The 15,742-nt window shown below is 43.1% G+C and overlaps 1 protein-coding gene across 1 annotated transcript in view; it reads right to left on the bottom strand.

Annotated features, from left to right (window-relative positions):
• Window positions 1-3,641: 3,641 nt before the first annotated feature.
• Window positions 3,642-15,742, bottom strand: part of KDR (kinase insert domain receptor) — a 32,171-nt gene continuing 20,070 nt past the window's right edge. Inside the window, exons 22-30 of the mRNA XM_082315218.1 lie at window positions 14,437-14,537; window positions 12,968-13,090; window positions 12,723-12,834; window positions 12,230-12,329; window positions 12,008-12,113; window positions 9,978-10,129; window positions 6,422-6,518; window positions 6,224-6,312; window positions 3,642-5,355 (exon numbers count right to left, since the gene is read on the bottom strand). Of these exons, the coding sequence (XP_082171344.1) occupies window positions 5,136-5,355; window positions 6,224-6,312; window positions 6,422-6,518; window positions 9,978-10,129; window positions 12,008-12,113; window positions 12,230-12,329; window positions 12,723-12,834; window positions 12,968-13,090; window positions 14,437-14,537 (1,100 nt within the window). The 3' untranslated portion in view covers window positions 3,642-5,135. The remainder of the gene's footprint in view (window positions 5,356-6,223; window positions 6,313-6,421; window positions 6,519-9,977; window positions 10,130-12,007; window positions 12,114-12,229; window positions 12,330-12,722; window positions 12,835-12,967; window positions 13,091-14,436; window positions 14,538-15,742) is intronic.

The following is a 15,742-nucleotide window of genomic DNA, read 5'->3' as shown; positions in this document are numbered from 1 at the left end:
CCCACTATCAGTGGGCGACGCTGCGCCAAGCCGAAGCCCAGGCTGCTGAACCCTCGCTGGTACTGCTGCTTAGCATGGCAGGATGAAAACTACCTTGCATCTATCTACAGTGTGATACAATCATGCTTCTGACTATCGTGTGAAAACAGACCAAGAGAAATAAAACTAGAAGTAGCTACTCGCTTTTGTGAAACCACTGCTAAACATGACGCTTAGTGTGACTATACCGAGAGAGAGAGCAGCATGGAGCCCAGGGAAACAGCTCTGTGGGATGCTGAACGTCTTCAGCTCCCCTGGAAAACAGAATTAAACCTCAGTTCATATATTCCACCTTTTAAGGAAGTCTTTTTTTTGACCAGGATTCAGGAAACCACATGGCGCTGCCATTTTTCCTGGCACCAGAGGCTGTGTCTGACACTACAGCTTGGTCTGGAAACTGAATTCATTTGCTCCCCCCCCCAAACTTACAGAGCAGCCATCATTCACCGTAACATGTCATCCTAACAAGCTGCAAGGCAGAGATACTTCACATTTGAACCAACTGGTGGCAGTCGGTGAATAACATCTAAGTAACCAGAACGCCCTTCATCATGAACCTGATATGTTTAACAGCTAATTAAATCTGTGTAGGGATTAGGCTTTACATTGTATAGTTTTATGGTAACAAAACCTGAGCTTCCTAAGATTACATTGACCAGCTCCTTATCTCTGATGCTGAGATGTTTATCAGCACCATATGTTACGAGCTCCTGCTATGTTTCCCAATGACCTTCTGGGACTTAATCAGCCCGAATGTCAGGGGTTGAGGAGCTGAGGACATATATTATGACACAGAATGCAACGCTCAGCCAGGCAGAATGAAAATCCAGGGCTGAAGTCCAAAGAAAAGGTCTTTGTTGGTTAACGTCTGTCCCTAATAAATTTGTCAATTAGGAAGAACAAACGTTAACTTTGTTTTCCTTGCCCTTGCTGTTGCTTTGTGAGGTCCCATACTGCGAGGTAACACAGGGTGTGTACTCAAGTATCAGCAATGAGGGGAAACCTCAGATGATTCATGGTTTGGGAATGTTTCACATAAAAATAGCAAATTCCAGCTCTATATCTGAAGGCTATCCATGCTACCCAACTATGTTTTCCAGCCTTAGAACCACCAAAAAGAGATGCAATTAGCAGGAAATTTTTGTCCCCAATTTCAATGGCTCTGTCATTGTCGTCTTTTTTTAGTCACACGTTGCTTTTAGAATTAGCGAGCACTCCATCCCAAAGTCCCCAGGCATGGTGCTCGGGGATAATCGCATCAGAAGACATGGAGGGTCATCATAACGCTTTCAGCTGAATGTGTTTATGCTTATGTGAAATAGAGTTGCTTGTGATTGGAAATGCTTTAATAAGAAGCGCTTAGGCAAGGACTGGATTTTCCATGCAAAGAATGCGATACATTGTACAGTGTCATTTGCAGGGAGAAGGACCTAGCTACCATGCTCGAATGCCCCTGCATGTTTACATTGATAAGAGCTGACATGAGCCATCTTCAAGCCCTGCAACTGCTTATTTCAGGCATGGCTCTGCTTGATTCCCAACATCCAAACCTACCAGCAATTCCAGTTCACTCCAGCAGTTCTTCTGAACAGGAGGAGTCAACCCCATCACTGCTTCTCCCCACTCCTACCCAGCTGCTCACAGTGATATGTTTGGATCCCTAATCTCACGGGTGTCCCTTCTGTTTGCAGCTCATTGGGCTCAAATCCAGGCTGGAATCTCCCATGCATTTCATGGATAAGGATGCTGATCCACATGCTGACACTTCACTGCATGGCTGCAGAATAGAGATAAAGCCGGGACTGGTTTGCGAGGCATTTGCAAATCTGTGCACTGTATGCCTGTCGTTTCATTGAAAATACCCTTTTTGGAATTTAAAACATCTACCAAGACACATGTGGCCTGACTGGGGTTTAGCTGAACGTGCTGTATTCAGAGTACAACAAAAAGTCCAGGTGTTTTAAAGGATGTAAGATAGTCTAAGAAAAGAATTGTGCAACTGGGTGCCAAATATATGAACACATTTATAGAAGCTTTGCTTGCTCCTGAAACTGAATGTATGTAATTTTTTTTTAAAAAAAGAAGCTAATTTCCTTTCCTAAAGCAGGTGTGTGCTAGTTCCCACATTTTACAAGCATCTTTAAAATGATTTGGACCCACAAGACAGTTTCATTGACTGACAAGGATTATAAACAAGAAAACTCATTATCTGCAATGGCTATATTGTAACTTCATCAGCCTGCATTACGATGGGTGTTTTAGAGGTACTATAAACACACAGGGAATCATCTGACTACGCGTATGTGGCACACACCGTGTGTTACACCAGGCTGGAGAGGAAACAAAACTACAAAATTTAGATGTCTAAGTTGAACATCCCAAACCTTGGGGAGCTCCAGATCTAGGGCAGATGGACACTGATAACAGGTTTGCATCTCCACCTCTCTGACAGGACTCTCCACCATGTGGCTCAGCAGGGTACCCAGCAAGCTTCTGCCAGTGTCCGTATTTTATGTCCATCGTATAATAACACATAGAAGAACACTTTAATTCAAGATATTGAAAAATATTGGGGAGGGGGAATGTTAAAGAATGTAGCACTGCCTGTTGAGTGTACTCTACTGGCTGGACCCTTGCCTGGGAAGCAAGGTAAATGTCAAATATATACATGAAAATACAAGTCCTTCCTAGGAGCCCTTACAGCAGATCTAGGAAGCCTCTCCCTTATTTTTCTGCCTGACCTCCCAGCTCCTGCTTCCCTGGCTGTAAAATGCTTTAGATTCAGGGAGAGGAATGGAGAAACATTTGACACTTGAGACTCCACAGCCTTGTAGCTGGGACACGCACATAGTGTGCAGAAGGTATTAGTCCCATATTCAGCCTCAGGAAAGCTTAGCAGTGAGATCTCCCGCTTCACAGACAAGTGCTCTCACTGGGCAGTATCCTACAAAGGTCTCATTTCAAACTGCAATAAAGAGAAGTGAATTAAAGTCTGAACTTTGTGGTTTAACTTCTCTTGTACTTTTTTTAGCATAAGCTGTTATGATTCTTTGAGTCCTGATACCCCAACGGTGGCCAGCCTTGCACTGAGGACGAAGGTGTACACAGTGCAGAAGCGAAGGTCAAAAAGTGGACGACAGCATGAAAAGGTGGGAGCTTTAAGTCCAGATTTACAATAAAGGAAGACATTGCTACACAAGAGCAGGGACAACATTTCAGCTATAAGAAGTGAGATGGAAGACAGTGGGGAAAGATGAATAAGGCTTTTAGGGAAACTGCTACTCCCCAGGCAAAAGCTGCAATACAATTAGATCAACCATTCCCTAACTGAACACAATAAACTCTTTCAGAGGAGATTCAGTCTGTACAAGCAGTCTGTTCCTCTGACCCCTCCTCTAAAGGCACTTATTGCCAACTACTAAAAATAGCTGAAGTTTCTTTACTACAAATACCCACAGAAATGTTCATAGACCTGTACAATGGTATAAATCACTAGATTCATTAACTGGCACTTGAAGTAAGTAGCGCTTGATAAACTTCCTTGTCAATAGACAGACAAATACATGCAAGAAAAGCAAACAGATCTACTCATGACCCCCAACTCGAAATTTCCAGTCCCTTTTAATAAAGTGAAAAGTTTTAGCCATTAAAAATTTTGCAACCCTTCTAATGCTACAGAACACCAATACAAAAACATGAACAGTACAATATCCATTATATAATATATATATTTATATTTTAATATATTACATTTGTTTCTACATAAAGAGGCTATAAATACTGTATATGCCTTATATTCATGGTTCCCAGCATTTGACATTATAGTAAGTACAAACAAAAAAAAACCATTATAAAAATACAAAAAAGAACTCAGTAGAAATAGCTTTACATTTTAAAATCTTGTAGCCTGCACTGTCTATCAATAGAGCTCTGGGACTACAAGAGCACAGGTAAGAAGTTGTCCAACAATTAGTCACAATCTCGCCACTCGGAGAAGATCAGAGCTGCCATGAAACCAGTCACGGATTCCCAAGACTACATAAACCAAGATCTCTGCCGGTGCAAACAGACCTGGAGTTTGCAAAGTGAAGGAGTCAGACCTACATCTGAGGGAGAGGGGATGAGATGAGAAGGTAGGGTGCCCTTAGGATACCCAAGCAGGACCACAGGGCTCCCTACAGTCCTAAGGTAGATTACATTGCCCTTTCTACCTGTTGTAGAGACTGCCCCAGTGGTGATTCAAAGCGGGGGGCATTTTCTGCAGCCGTTTCAGGCTAGCTCAGAAGCAGGGAGGTGCCTGGCATGGGCCAAGGGTGCCAGGGAGGATGGGAGGCAGAGCCACCCCAGGGCCACCCCCAGAGGGGATGCAGGCCCCCGGCACCCATGTCCCATCACTTGGCTCAACGCTCTGCCTCCTCCCTACTAACCAACCTCACCAGGCAAGTCTTCCAAGGAAATGCAGCTCATGAGGTCTGGTACAGCAACTTTTTTTCTCCACCAAGGACAGAGACCATCGCCCCGACCTATATTTAGCCCAGCCTATGTTTAGTCTCAGGCCGTTGGTGAGTGCCAGAGCCTTGAGCTGGAGGTTCCTTTTTTTGTTTGTGGAGGTGCAAGCAAGGGATAACTCTGAGAAACAAGAAGCCAGTGCCGTGCTGTTTCCTTCCTGGAGTCCAGCCACAAGGGGAAAAACAAAAACAAAAAAAAAAAAGAAAAAAAGAGCAGGGCTGTGCCGTTATTTCGTACAACTAGAAACAGTTAAGTTGAACACCGTGCCACTGCCTGCATCGGGCAGACGCTCAGCATGTCACCGGGGTCCCAAAGGCCACCACACTGCCTCTGCCATCGGGTCAGCACAGCACTCGCACACCGCAGCTGGGGCTTTGCACCCTCAGCTGCCAGCATCTCTCGAGCAAAGCACCCCGCAGCCTGGCACGGTGCAGTTTTGCTGCCAGATGCTTCTGCATCCTCTTCAGGAAAAATAAACATCTTTTCTTAGTCTCACGGACGCCGTCTTTCTATACATCAAACCTGAATACCACCAGTCCGGACAAGGAAGGCACATCCCGGGGAGACCCAGAGCCGCCAGCTTCGCCCTAGAGCGGCGGGGAGGCGAGCGGCGCAGCGCCTTCGTAGGCGAGCCCGTGCACACGGCAGAGCGGGGGTGAAGCCTCCCGGGTGCACAAGAGTTCGGTCTCCTCGCTGGAGTAGACGGTGGTGTCCATGTCGTCCGAGTGGTACCCCGACTGGTACCCGCTTGTCTGGTTGGAAGCTTCGGACATGACAGACTCGTTACTCTTGCTGGGCACCAGCGTGCTGCGAAAAACAAACAGAAACAGGACTGAGAGAGCCGTGGAGACCGTCTTCTGGAGGGCAGGTGGGCGATTCCTGCCGGCAGCTGCTTTCCATCACAGCAACAACCAAAGCAAAATGGTGCACTTAGCAAAACTGGCTTCAAGCCTTTTTAAACATGCACTTGATTATGAGGAGAGACCTTTTTATATGCCCTAACTTCACTAATGCATGAAAAAGATATTTAATTTTATGATGATACAAGGACTTAGGTTGCAACCAGAGATGAAATGGAGAGAAAACTTTGGGAGTCTTCACACATTTCAGCTGTGGTGCCATCATAACTGCAGTATACCTTTGTTTGCTCTGAGGTTGTCCTGGAAAAAATAATTCCTGAGAAGCTCTCAGAGAGCATACGTGAGGTTTCAGCTCCACGAATGCCACTGTGCTTCCTGTGAACTGCACAATGAAACCCCTGTACAATGCTCTGAAAATACATGCAGGTACATCCTGAAAACTCAGGAGTCAGCTTTAGGAAAAAAGAAAGAAAAAGAAAAAAAAAAAGACCTCTTTGTCATTGCAGACAGGCCCTCACAAATACCCTCAATTGTGTGCACTGGCTCAGTTCCTTCGAGGGGTGGTTGATGCTTTGCAGCTGATAAATACAAGTCCTTTCTGCGGTGCTGGCTGATGCTTCCAAAAGCTGCATTACCACTCCTCTCCTGGTACCAAATGTGGATGACCAGGCATACAGTGCACAATTTTGCTTTGTGTTTTTAAAAATCCAGGAAGAAAAGATTTTGTCTTCTAAAAAATTTTACAAACCAATCAGTCTTCTGACATACTGCACACAAAAGGTCATATTCAATCCTACGTGCAGCCTGAGCCTTACCTAAAGGGTATTTTCACTTGTTTATCACTCTCTTCCAATGTCTTCAGCTCTTCAGATGCAAGAACCATCCCACTATCTGTCTGGTTTTCCTGCAAATTGTTAGAAATGCATTAAATGGAAAGGGATTAAAAAAAAAAACAAAACACGAAAAAAGACATCAACAGAAGGAAAAGACGTACAAACAACAGACAAACTCACCTCCTGAACAACTTTTACAGTGGTTACCAATGGGACATCTTCAAATGTTTTCACACTCACAGGGCGGCTTTTTCTTTTGCTACCTTGTCGGTACTGACTGAAAAGAAAAAACAAAAAAAGTTTTGTGTCCACTATCCACAACTTGGCTGCAAACAGCACAATGATATCAGAATCCTTTTATCTCTCTACAGAAAAGTTAATCCTTTTGTCAAAACATATTATGCAAACCTCAAAATATCCATTTATTGAAAAGGACGAACAGCCTAGAAAGTGGCATGTTTCTGACCTTCTGCTCCTGACAACCATGATCTCTGAGCAAATTCTAAGAAATGGCTTTGAGAAAACAGCTCCTTTCCTCAGTTACACTGGAGGGCTTTGCTTCCTGCAAGCCTCACTTAGAAGTATAATAAACAGAGGAGCCTGGAGCACAGACATATGTCTCTTCCTTTGGACTGCACTTCTGAGACCCCTGGCTGGACCTAGGACAACAACAGCAGACTCAGCAGACTGCCGCCCTTAAACCGTGGGGATCAGGACAGGGAGTGCTACATGTCTCTTGAAGACTCTGCTCCAAAAGAAGCCCTCTGGTCAGGATGACATCCATAAAAAATATTGGACAAAAAAATAAAATTGACTTTCACAGAGGTACTAATACAGCAAACAAAACAGCTTTCTGTCTAAGTGGATATGGAGTAAAATGGACGTTGTCCCAGTTAAACAGGACCAATTTATGTTCCTAACAGCTAACGAAGAAAAAGCTATGGAGTTAGAAGAGAAGCCTGCATCCACTTGAAGTGCAAAGCTGGAGGCAAATAAGAGCACCATTCATCCCACTTCCCAGCTTTGAGTCTAGCTATGCTGAGTCCTGCCTATCTCCAACACACATTTATTTAAACTGGTGGGGATTTTACAAGTTCCCTGCGTAGCCTGCTCAGGTGCTCAATCAGACTTTAGAATGTTTTTCAAATATTAAACCCAAGTATTTGCTGCAAATAAAATTTGCCCTATTGATGGGGACACAGAATAATTAATTAGCATCCTCTTTCAAGCAACTTTTCATATACTGAGAACTGTTGCTATGTTCCCTCTGTTTTCTCTTCCTAGACTTAACAAAACCCGTTCTTTCAAGACCTCTGCACTGACCATGTCTTCTGCTCCTGTTACTCTGCAATGGTATCTAATCCACTTCTCACCCAACTCTCCCAGGACCAAAAACATCTAATGGACAATCTAGTCCACTTATCCTCCTGGACAACCTGACCTTGAATGATAAGTTCATTCCACAACTTGCCTTCCTAGTCTGAAAGCTCCCCATGTGCTTGCATTTAATCGTCCACACAGGCACAGAACTGCATGGCCAGGGCTACAGTTACCAGGGTGGTCAGGACTGGGAATCCCAGCCTCTTGATCTGAACGACCTCCAAGGTATGGGAGTCCTGCCTCTGCTCAGCCCAGACAAGAGTCAGCCTACATGGGCAACAATCAATGAGATCCTCCTGGTTAAGCCAAGGTACTGTGCAAACAGGACCAGAAATAGTGTGCAGGCAGAGAGAGGCCACACATGGAGTCTGCCTCCTGCCCAGTGGCGGTGAGGGCTCAGCTGAAGTCCTGACAGTATTTGCTGACATGTGTTTGCATTTTGTAATAGACTGTCCCATAAAAAAAGGGCCAAAAATGCCCTACAGAAAATCAAAATTCATCTTCCCTGCTATCCATCAAACCAAATATTTTTTCAAAAAAAGGGAACTTGGATTGGTTTGACTTGATTTTTTCTTGACAAATTCATGCTGGCCATTTTTAGTTACTTCATTTTCCTGTAGGCATTTACCATTATTTATCTGATCGTTTATTCTAGGATCATTCCTAGGACTCAAGTTAACCTGATTTCAGGGTGACTCCCTTTCTGTTTTTCCTAAAGACAGGCATTATCTTTACACTTTCATAAATCTTCTTTACCTCACCTGACTGTTCTTAATGACAACCTTTCAAGGTTCAGAAATTGCGTATCTATTTCCTAAGCCAAATACACAGATGTTAGGAGGTTCTGCTGATTTTAATTTACCTCAGAAATTTAAATATTCTTCAATATTCTCTGTGTTTTCTCTGTGTTTGCTTCGTCTCCTACAGCTTTGATTTAGAGATTGTATTTATCAGCCTCTGCTCATAGATAGTACTTTTGTGAAGACTGATAAAGACATTACTGAACAGATCAATCTTTTCCACAACGCGTATAGCAAGATCCGTGCCTACAAAATCATTTTCAGCTACCGGAACCGAAGTATAAAGGCTCAAAACATGTCTGAAGCTCCCCCCTTTGCCTCTCCTATTATGGTTTCCAGAAGTGCTTTCTTACAACCCCTGTCACACCGTAAGACAACAGAAAGAGGTTCAAAGTCTCTTTAAAAGGTTGATGGAGAGGTTTTACTTCTGTTCATAACAGGAAGTGGGGACCGGGAAAAGCCACATAGGAAGTATTAGAAGTGGAAAATAGGTGTGATGTTTTCAGTGTTAAATTATGCTTCTGTGCCTTTTAAATATTTATATTTTTGACTGCCCCACTACTAAAACATGGGGTTGCGAGTTCAGCTCTAGGACCATAAGTTCAACTGAAGTGTGAAATGCACTGTGCCTACCTAGTCTTTTCCAGGACTGCATGAAAATGTAATCCCGTGGTACTCAAAATCATTGGGAACTTTGTTTGTCTTTGGTGGATATAATACAAGCAGTGAGGGATAGGGCTCCATTTTGTGGAAACGACATGAAAACTGCCAGCAGAGTCCATCTCTGCTCTGACGGTTGGATCCATCTCCTATCCTTCCCCTTCTTCTGAGATTGCAGCAAGCACCCTACGGCTCCCAGCATCTAAGCAGCTGAATTTGATCTTAGACAGCACTGGATGAGGAAAATATCTTTCTCCCTTACATCCTATGCCTGAGGCCCTCACAATGTCCAACATAAGCACTGCTTAACTGCATTATTACAAACTTCTTACCAGGGTAGCCACCTCTGCCACAATACCCAACAGCATCTACCACTATTGGTCCATCGTGGATGCCTCAGCAGCCCAGCAGAAGCAAGCAGCAGACAAAATCCAGTGATGACAGTATTTAGGTTGTATTCCCCTTGGCTATCAATTCATGACCTATTTACCAACATTTCACTTTAGGAGGGGAAATGCCAGGGACGTTATTAATGACAGATCTATTACCATTAATATTTTAGGGAGCTGCAATACAAGAGTGTGAACACAACTGAACTGGATTGGTAAAACTTTGTATTTGTTCTGGTTCTTAAAAACTAAATAACAAGTATTCTTGTGGTTTTTTGAATGAGGATACCAAATCTTGAAAGGGTAGCAAAAAAAAAAATTCCCTAGCAATTGGGGAGGTAAGAAACTAGATTTTGCCTGCAAAAACTCTACAGATTCATTCTTATCCCTATGGAGGAGGTTAAATATGGACCAGGCAGCTGAAGTCTCTTCCTTTCATTTTCCCTGCCCCCAGCATGAACAAAACCTGCCCAGAGGCCCCAGTAGGATGTCCACCATATAAAATACCTAATTCCTGCTGTGTTGTCATAATGGAATTTAGGATCACAGACTTCCTCTTCCTCCCTACAGGAAGCAGGTGAAGTTGGGAGAGAGAGACCCGAATCCTCTTCCATATTCAGCGATACTGACAAAGGAAGGACAACGTAGTCTTTACCATCCTGTAGAATGCAGTGAAAAAATACAAAAATTAAATAAGGCTACAGAGATACACAGACATAAAGGGCTACACACACGTACGTGTGGAATGCAGCAGTCCCACAGAGCTACCTTGGCTGTTTTATTAAACTATGAGCATTATACCATCCTTGCAGTAGCAGCTTCATTAAAAGAGGGAAACTTAGTAAGAGCCACTGCCAAGTAGTTTTCAATAAAGAGATTTATATATGACATACCATAACATAATGCGTAAACTGAACTTTTTCTTGATGTCATTGAAATAAAAAATTTAAATTTTAGTAATGTTTGAATTGCAATGACACAAAGAACATGACCCTGAGGGAAAAAAAATAACCTTAAACTGAAAGTGAGATTGAGTTGGACTACAGCATATGAATCATAAAGCCTAAACTAAGTATAAGAAGTAAATGAAAAAAAGAATGACATGGAGATAGCAAAAAGGGAAGTTTCCTATCAATACTTTGGCATCTAACTCATGTGAATAACAACGATAACATTTTTAAAAATTTCTTCCACTTGTTTGCATTTCTGGTCTAAAGTATGAAGAGAAAAACTGGATTATGCACCCTTCGGTACTGCACACCTATTTATAGTCCCATAAGAAAAAACTTTGTAGATTCCCCCTTTTCTCTAATGTTTTTGCATTTAACCCTTTTGGACTACAATATGACACATGTGTAATTAGCTATTAGTTGTCAGAGAGTAAATCATGTTTGTCTTCTATAGTCACAGTACACTACAGTTTATGACAAGAGAGTCTAAATCGTTAGTAATCCAACCATATTAGGTTATGGGCAAATATACATACAGTATGTTCTGAACACACAAAGAAACACATTTTTCACTGTGAGGGTGATCAAGCACTGGCACAGGTTGCCCAGAGAGGCTGTGGAGTCTCCATCATTGGAGACAGATAGTAAAAAACCACCTGGACACAGTCCTGGGCAGCCAGCTCCAGGTCCTTGAGCAGGCAGTTGGACCAATGACCTCCAGAGGTCCCTTCCAACCTCAGCTAGTCTATGATTCTGTGATACATAAGATTCAAGCTGCTCTGTAGGAAAGCGAAGAGATTCTATCCTTTCTGAGTTTTGGTATGCACAGAGGACACGATACTTTGGAAGGACAGGTAATTCCCATCACTACCAATAGGTTGGAAAGGGAGAACTAGTCTAATAGGAGAGTATGTGGCAAAATCCAGCCTCCTTCATCTGAGTGCTCACATCTATTGCCCTGGCCTTGTCCACATTTGTGGTACATGAAGAGGGAGCTACAAGATGGGAGAACCCAGCAGGGAGGGAGGCCTGTGTACCCCACCTGAAAGCAGTGGGCTCTCTTACCACAACACCCATACATTGGACAAGTCTTAATACACTTATCTGTATGAAGCTGCTGACAGGCAGTGAAATGCCCGTATCCTTGTCTTCCAGAAGAGTCATTAAAAACACTGCGTCCCACATCCTCACATATGCTAAGATATCTATCTTTGGCACAGTAAGGTCAATAGGAGCTACCTGCCAAAATGCCTCTGCATTATGCAGAGAGATCAGGGAATTGAGCCTGTGCCAACAACTTCTCAGCAGGACAGCTAAGTAACCACAGCGGTGGTGTCATGGGAAGCCCTTGCTGGCAGGGCAAGGTGGCTTTTGGTTACCACAACAGACATCTGCGATCTTTGCCCTTCAGGTCATTCTTCTCTTCCAGTTGCCCCAACCGCTGGTCAGTAACAGAAGCGGCGGAAGAAGCCTCCACTTCCCAACGGCTCCAGCGGACAGTACACGGCTGTGGGATTTCATGGTGGCTGGCAGGACAGGCAGGGTTCAGCTGGTGGTTTTACCAACCAGAGAATACATTTCAGGTACCTGACGGACGTTGGCTTGCAGTAAATTCCCCAGGTGTTCCACCAGCTCTGAAAAAGTTGGTCTCTGCTTAGGATCTCCGTGCCAGCAATCCAGCATTGTTTGGTACCTAGAAGGACAAAGCCCATTGAAATATCAGCATAAAGAAAACAGCACCCATTGCTTGCTCAAGCACCTGCTATTATTGTGCGGTAAATGTGGGTAGCTGGAAGAACAGTTCCTCACATTTCTGGTGTTGTATAGTCTGGTGCTCTCATTCTTGTTCCTTCTTTCAGTCTTCTGCAAAATTCCTCATCGATTTTCACTCCAGGGTACGGCGACGCACCTAAAATGAGAGCAACAGTAATTTTAATGCATTAGACTCTTAAATTCTGGGATTAATTTTCAAACAAATAATTTGCTATGGCCTGAGTTAATAAGGTAATTCGGTATATTTGGATGTGCAAACAATTTGTATTTATGATGGCAACAGCAACTGATTGAGTAAATGAGGCACATAATCACATACTGAAATTGTATGAAGAAGCATTTCAAGTCCATGTTCCTACATTTGCATTTTTAAGGAAATTTGAGTATTTTATTTTGATGGAGAAAATAACCAGGAAATTTTCAAGAAGTAAAAAAGAATGCTAAAGAGGATCCAAGAACACTTTGACTGTTTTCTTCAGACTGTGTTGTTTAAAATTTAAGATAGCTCAGTAAAATTAAAGAGACTCACCTAATGAAAATATTTCCCACAGGAGAACTCCAAAGGACCATACATCACTCTGAATGGTATATACTCTATCAAAAATGGTTTCTGGTGCCATCCATTTTAGGGGTAGTCTGGCCTGAAAGCATTTCCGTAAACAAAAAGGTATCACAGTTTAGCAAAACACGGAGTTTCCACAAACCCATTTAAGGTGAAAAAAAGGGAGTCCTGACTTCATATTAATTCTCTCAAATAGAGAATCTGAAACTTACATCTCCTTTCCTGACGTAATCTGGGTCTTTGTAGATGTCTCGAGCCAAACCAAAATCACAGATTTTGACCACGTTATTGTCTGACAAGAGGATATTACGAGCAGCCAGGTCCCTGTGGATGCACTGCAAAGAGAAGTAAACAACTTCATATGCTGCCTGTCGTCACAGCTCCGTCCACAGGGCTGATCTCTTTCACATATGTGCTCTCCTACCCTCAAAGGCCAGATAATTCTTAAAACCTTTTAAGAAAAAGAAACCTCAGCATCAACAGTTACTGATTTTAAGTGCTTTTGTGATGGTCACAACTGATTTGGCTCAGGGAGACTTGTGTTCCCAAGTCCAAACATACATCTGTTTATCCACTATGCAGAGAGGCCCTTTGAAGTTAGCTAATTAATTACCCTAAGAAGCTGACACAAAACAGGTTCAGATCTGATTACCTTTAGATTTACTTAGGTTCACCCAAATCTGTGTACTCCACTCTCTCTCTGAAAAACATACCACACTGAAACACCAATTTGATTCCAACGCAAATTAATCTTGACTACAGACAGAAAAGTCTATGCCTTTACCTATGCAGAATGACAGCTTAGCCAGCAACCCAAAGACTTCAAAACTCAAGCCTCAATAGACTGAAGTAAAAAAGCCAGGCTCTGAAAGTGGCTGCAGATTTACTTCTAGTATGGCCTAGAAATACAGATCCTGGAAAGACATCCTTTTACATATACACACCAACCAGGATGTATAAAATGTAGACAAATGTATGTTTTTAGAGAAGACTCTGAAGTCTGCTCTTCAACACCTAGCCTGCACTCTAAAGCAGTGTTATATTCCCTGCTTCTATTTCCTTTTCCCATTTCTAAGTACTTTCTGTTTCTATACAACTGCAGGCAATTCCTTGTTCTTGCTGGAATTTGCATCCTTTGAAACATGTACTATACATATTTACGATCAAACCACAGAAAAGCACTTCTAGAAGGCCAAAATGCAGGTGAGGTGCTATTGACTGCCAGGGTGTCTTTGGCAAGAGACTCTCCAAGGAGTCATCCACGAAGTTTCATAGGTGAGCATCGCGTCTCCCGACACTGCCCTTCCAATCCCACTGCACAAGTTACAGGCAACCTCCTTAGAGCAAACTCCTACTTCAGTTTATCTCTGGTTACCAGGGATTTATTCCTAATTCCTTTAATTGTCCTCACAAGTCAGCTCCCCTCCTCCAACTACTTAATCATTCTTCTATGAATTGGTGACCCGTAAACCTTATACAGATCACTAACATTTGTGTCAATAAATACATGGGCTGTTTCACTCTGTAGTATTAATGATCTGGGTACGTCTTAGGGCAAAAAGAAAATGTTGCAGATGACTGCTAGTCCAAAGATGAACATGCTGTTTCCTTCTATAGACATACAACACTATTTCCTACAGTCAAATAAATAACATGCCACTCTTCCTGAGAAGTTCCTTACTTTGCGTGAAGCCAAGAACTCCATTCCCCTCGCCACCTGGAAGCTATAACAGATGAGGTCCTCCATGGTCAAAGGGTTCTTGCAAAGGTCTTCAGGACCAGCTGCAAAGAATCAGATGACAGTCAAACATGCCTTTTGTCACTGATTTCACCCGTAACTGCTTCTTAGGTAAAAGTCCATCTTAACCTTATGCCACATTGAACTGGAAGAGCAAACCAAGCCCTTTTTTGGCTGTATAATTATCACTAACAACCCATTTTACACCAAACTGGTCCTGTGTAAAATAAACTTTGAGATGATGGGTTATACCCCAGGCCTCCTTGCTTATTTCCAGAGTTCCCACCAGTGGAAAGATTTATGAAACAATACCAAAAGAAAAACAACGAAAACTCAGCTCACGAGTTCCTAGGACAGGAAAAGCTTGCTGTGGTTTCAGCAGCTGAATTTGGAAACCGATGAGAGGGAGGCCCCACCTAGTCCTTACAGGGGAAGAATGTGCCATGGGGAGAAAGACTTGAATTTCACAAAAAGCCCTGCTAATTTAGGGTAGAAGAAGCCTTAACCTCATCTTCTAGTGACCTGGAGGAATAACGTACTCAAATATCCAAAGATACCTAGGCATTTAGTTCCTGCTGAAATAAACAACTCAGTGACTTTACTCAGCTCTTGATTTTAAGAAGAAATCCACCAAGAACTACAACACTGGTGGCTAAAACCCTCATCTCAAGGCCTGCTTTAGGTCTACGTACTTCTTACAACATCCCAGCTCAGAGGGTCAGTGGTTACACCAGAGAGGTCTGAAAAGGACCAAAATGGTGTGGAGCATAAAGTGCATGCCTGACATTACCTATTAGGACCGCATTGAAACCACAAGATCATCTTCCCTGTTAACATACTGATGTTTTCCTTTGCATTAAATGACTTTTAGTAAAAGTACAGGCGGTTGAGCTACGGCCTCCCTCCTGACCAGCCTGATCCCACCACTTGCTGAAATCAGCAGTCTCTGAAACATGTTGGCAGCACTGAGCACTTTGTGCTCTCCCTGCCAATGGAGAACATGCATCAGTGAAACTGCTGCAGAGGGTACGCATATCCAGGGCAGGCTTTGAATGAGAGGATAATTCAGGTTTCCTGTTCCTGGCAGACCACCTGCGCAGAGGGAAGGCAGATCAACCTCTCCGCTAATAAGCAGTGAAGCAGATGGCATTTCATGACATTAATTTCTGGCTAAACATTGAGGAAATTCAGTTAGCATCCTGGCACATCCCTCTCTGCGCTGCCTTTGGAGTTTGTGCTCTGCGATTTT

The sequence above is a fragment of the Platalea leucorodia genome (assembly GCF_965183815.1).
Source record: "Platalea leucorodia genome assembly, chromosome: 6".
NCBI lineage: Eukaryota > Metazoa > Chordata > Aves > Pelecaniformes > Threskiornithidae > Platalea > Platalea leucorodia.
The sequence above is the reverse complement of the archived record's forward strand: the minus strand, read 5'-3'. Positions and strand labels throughout refer to the sequence as shown.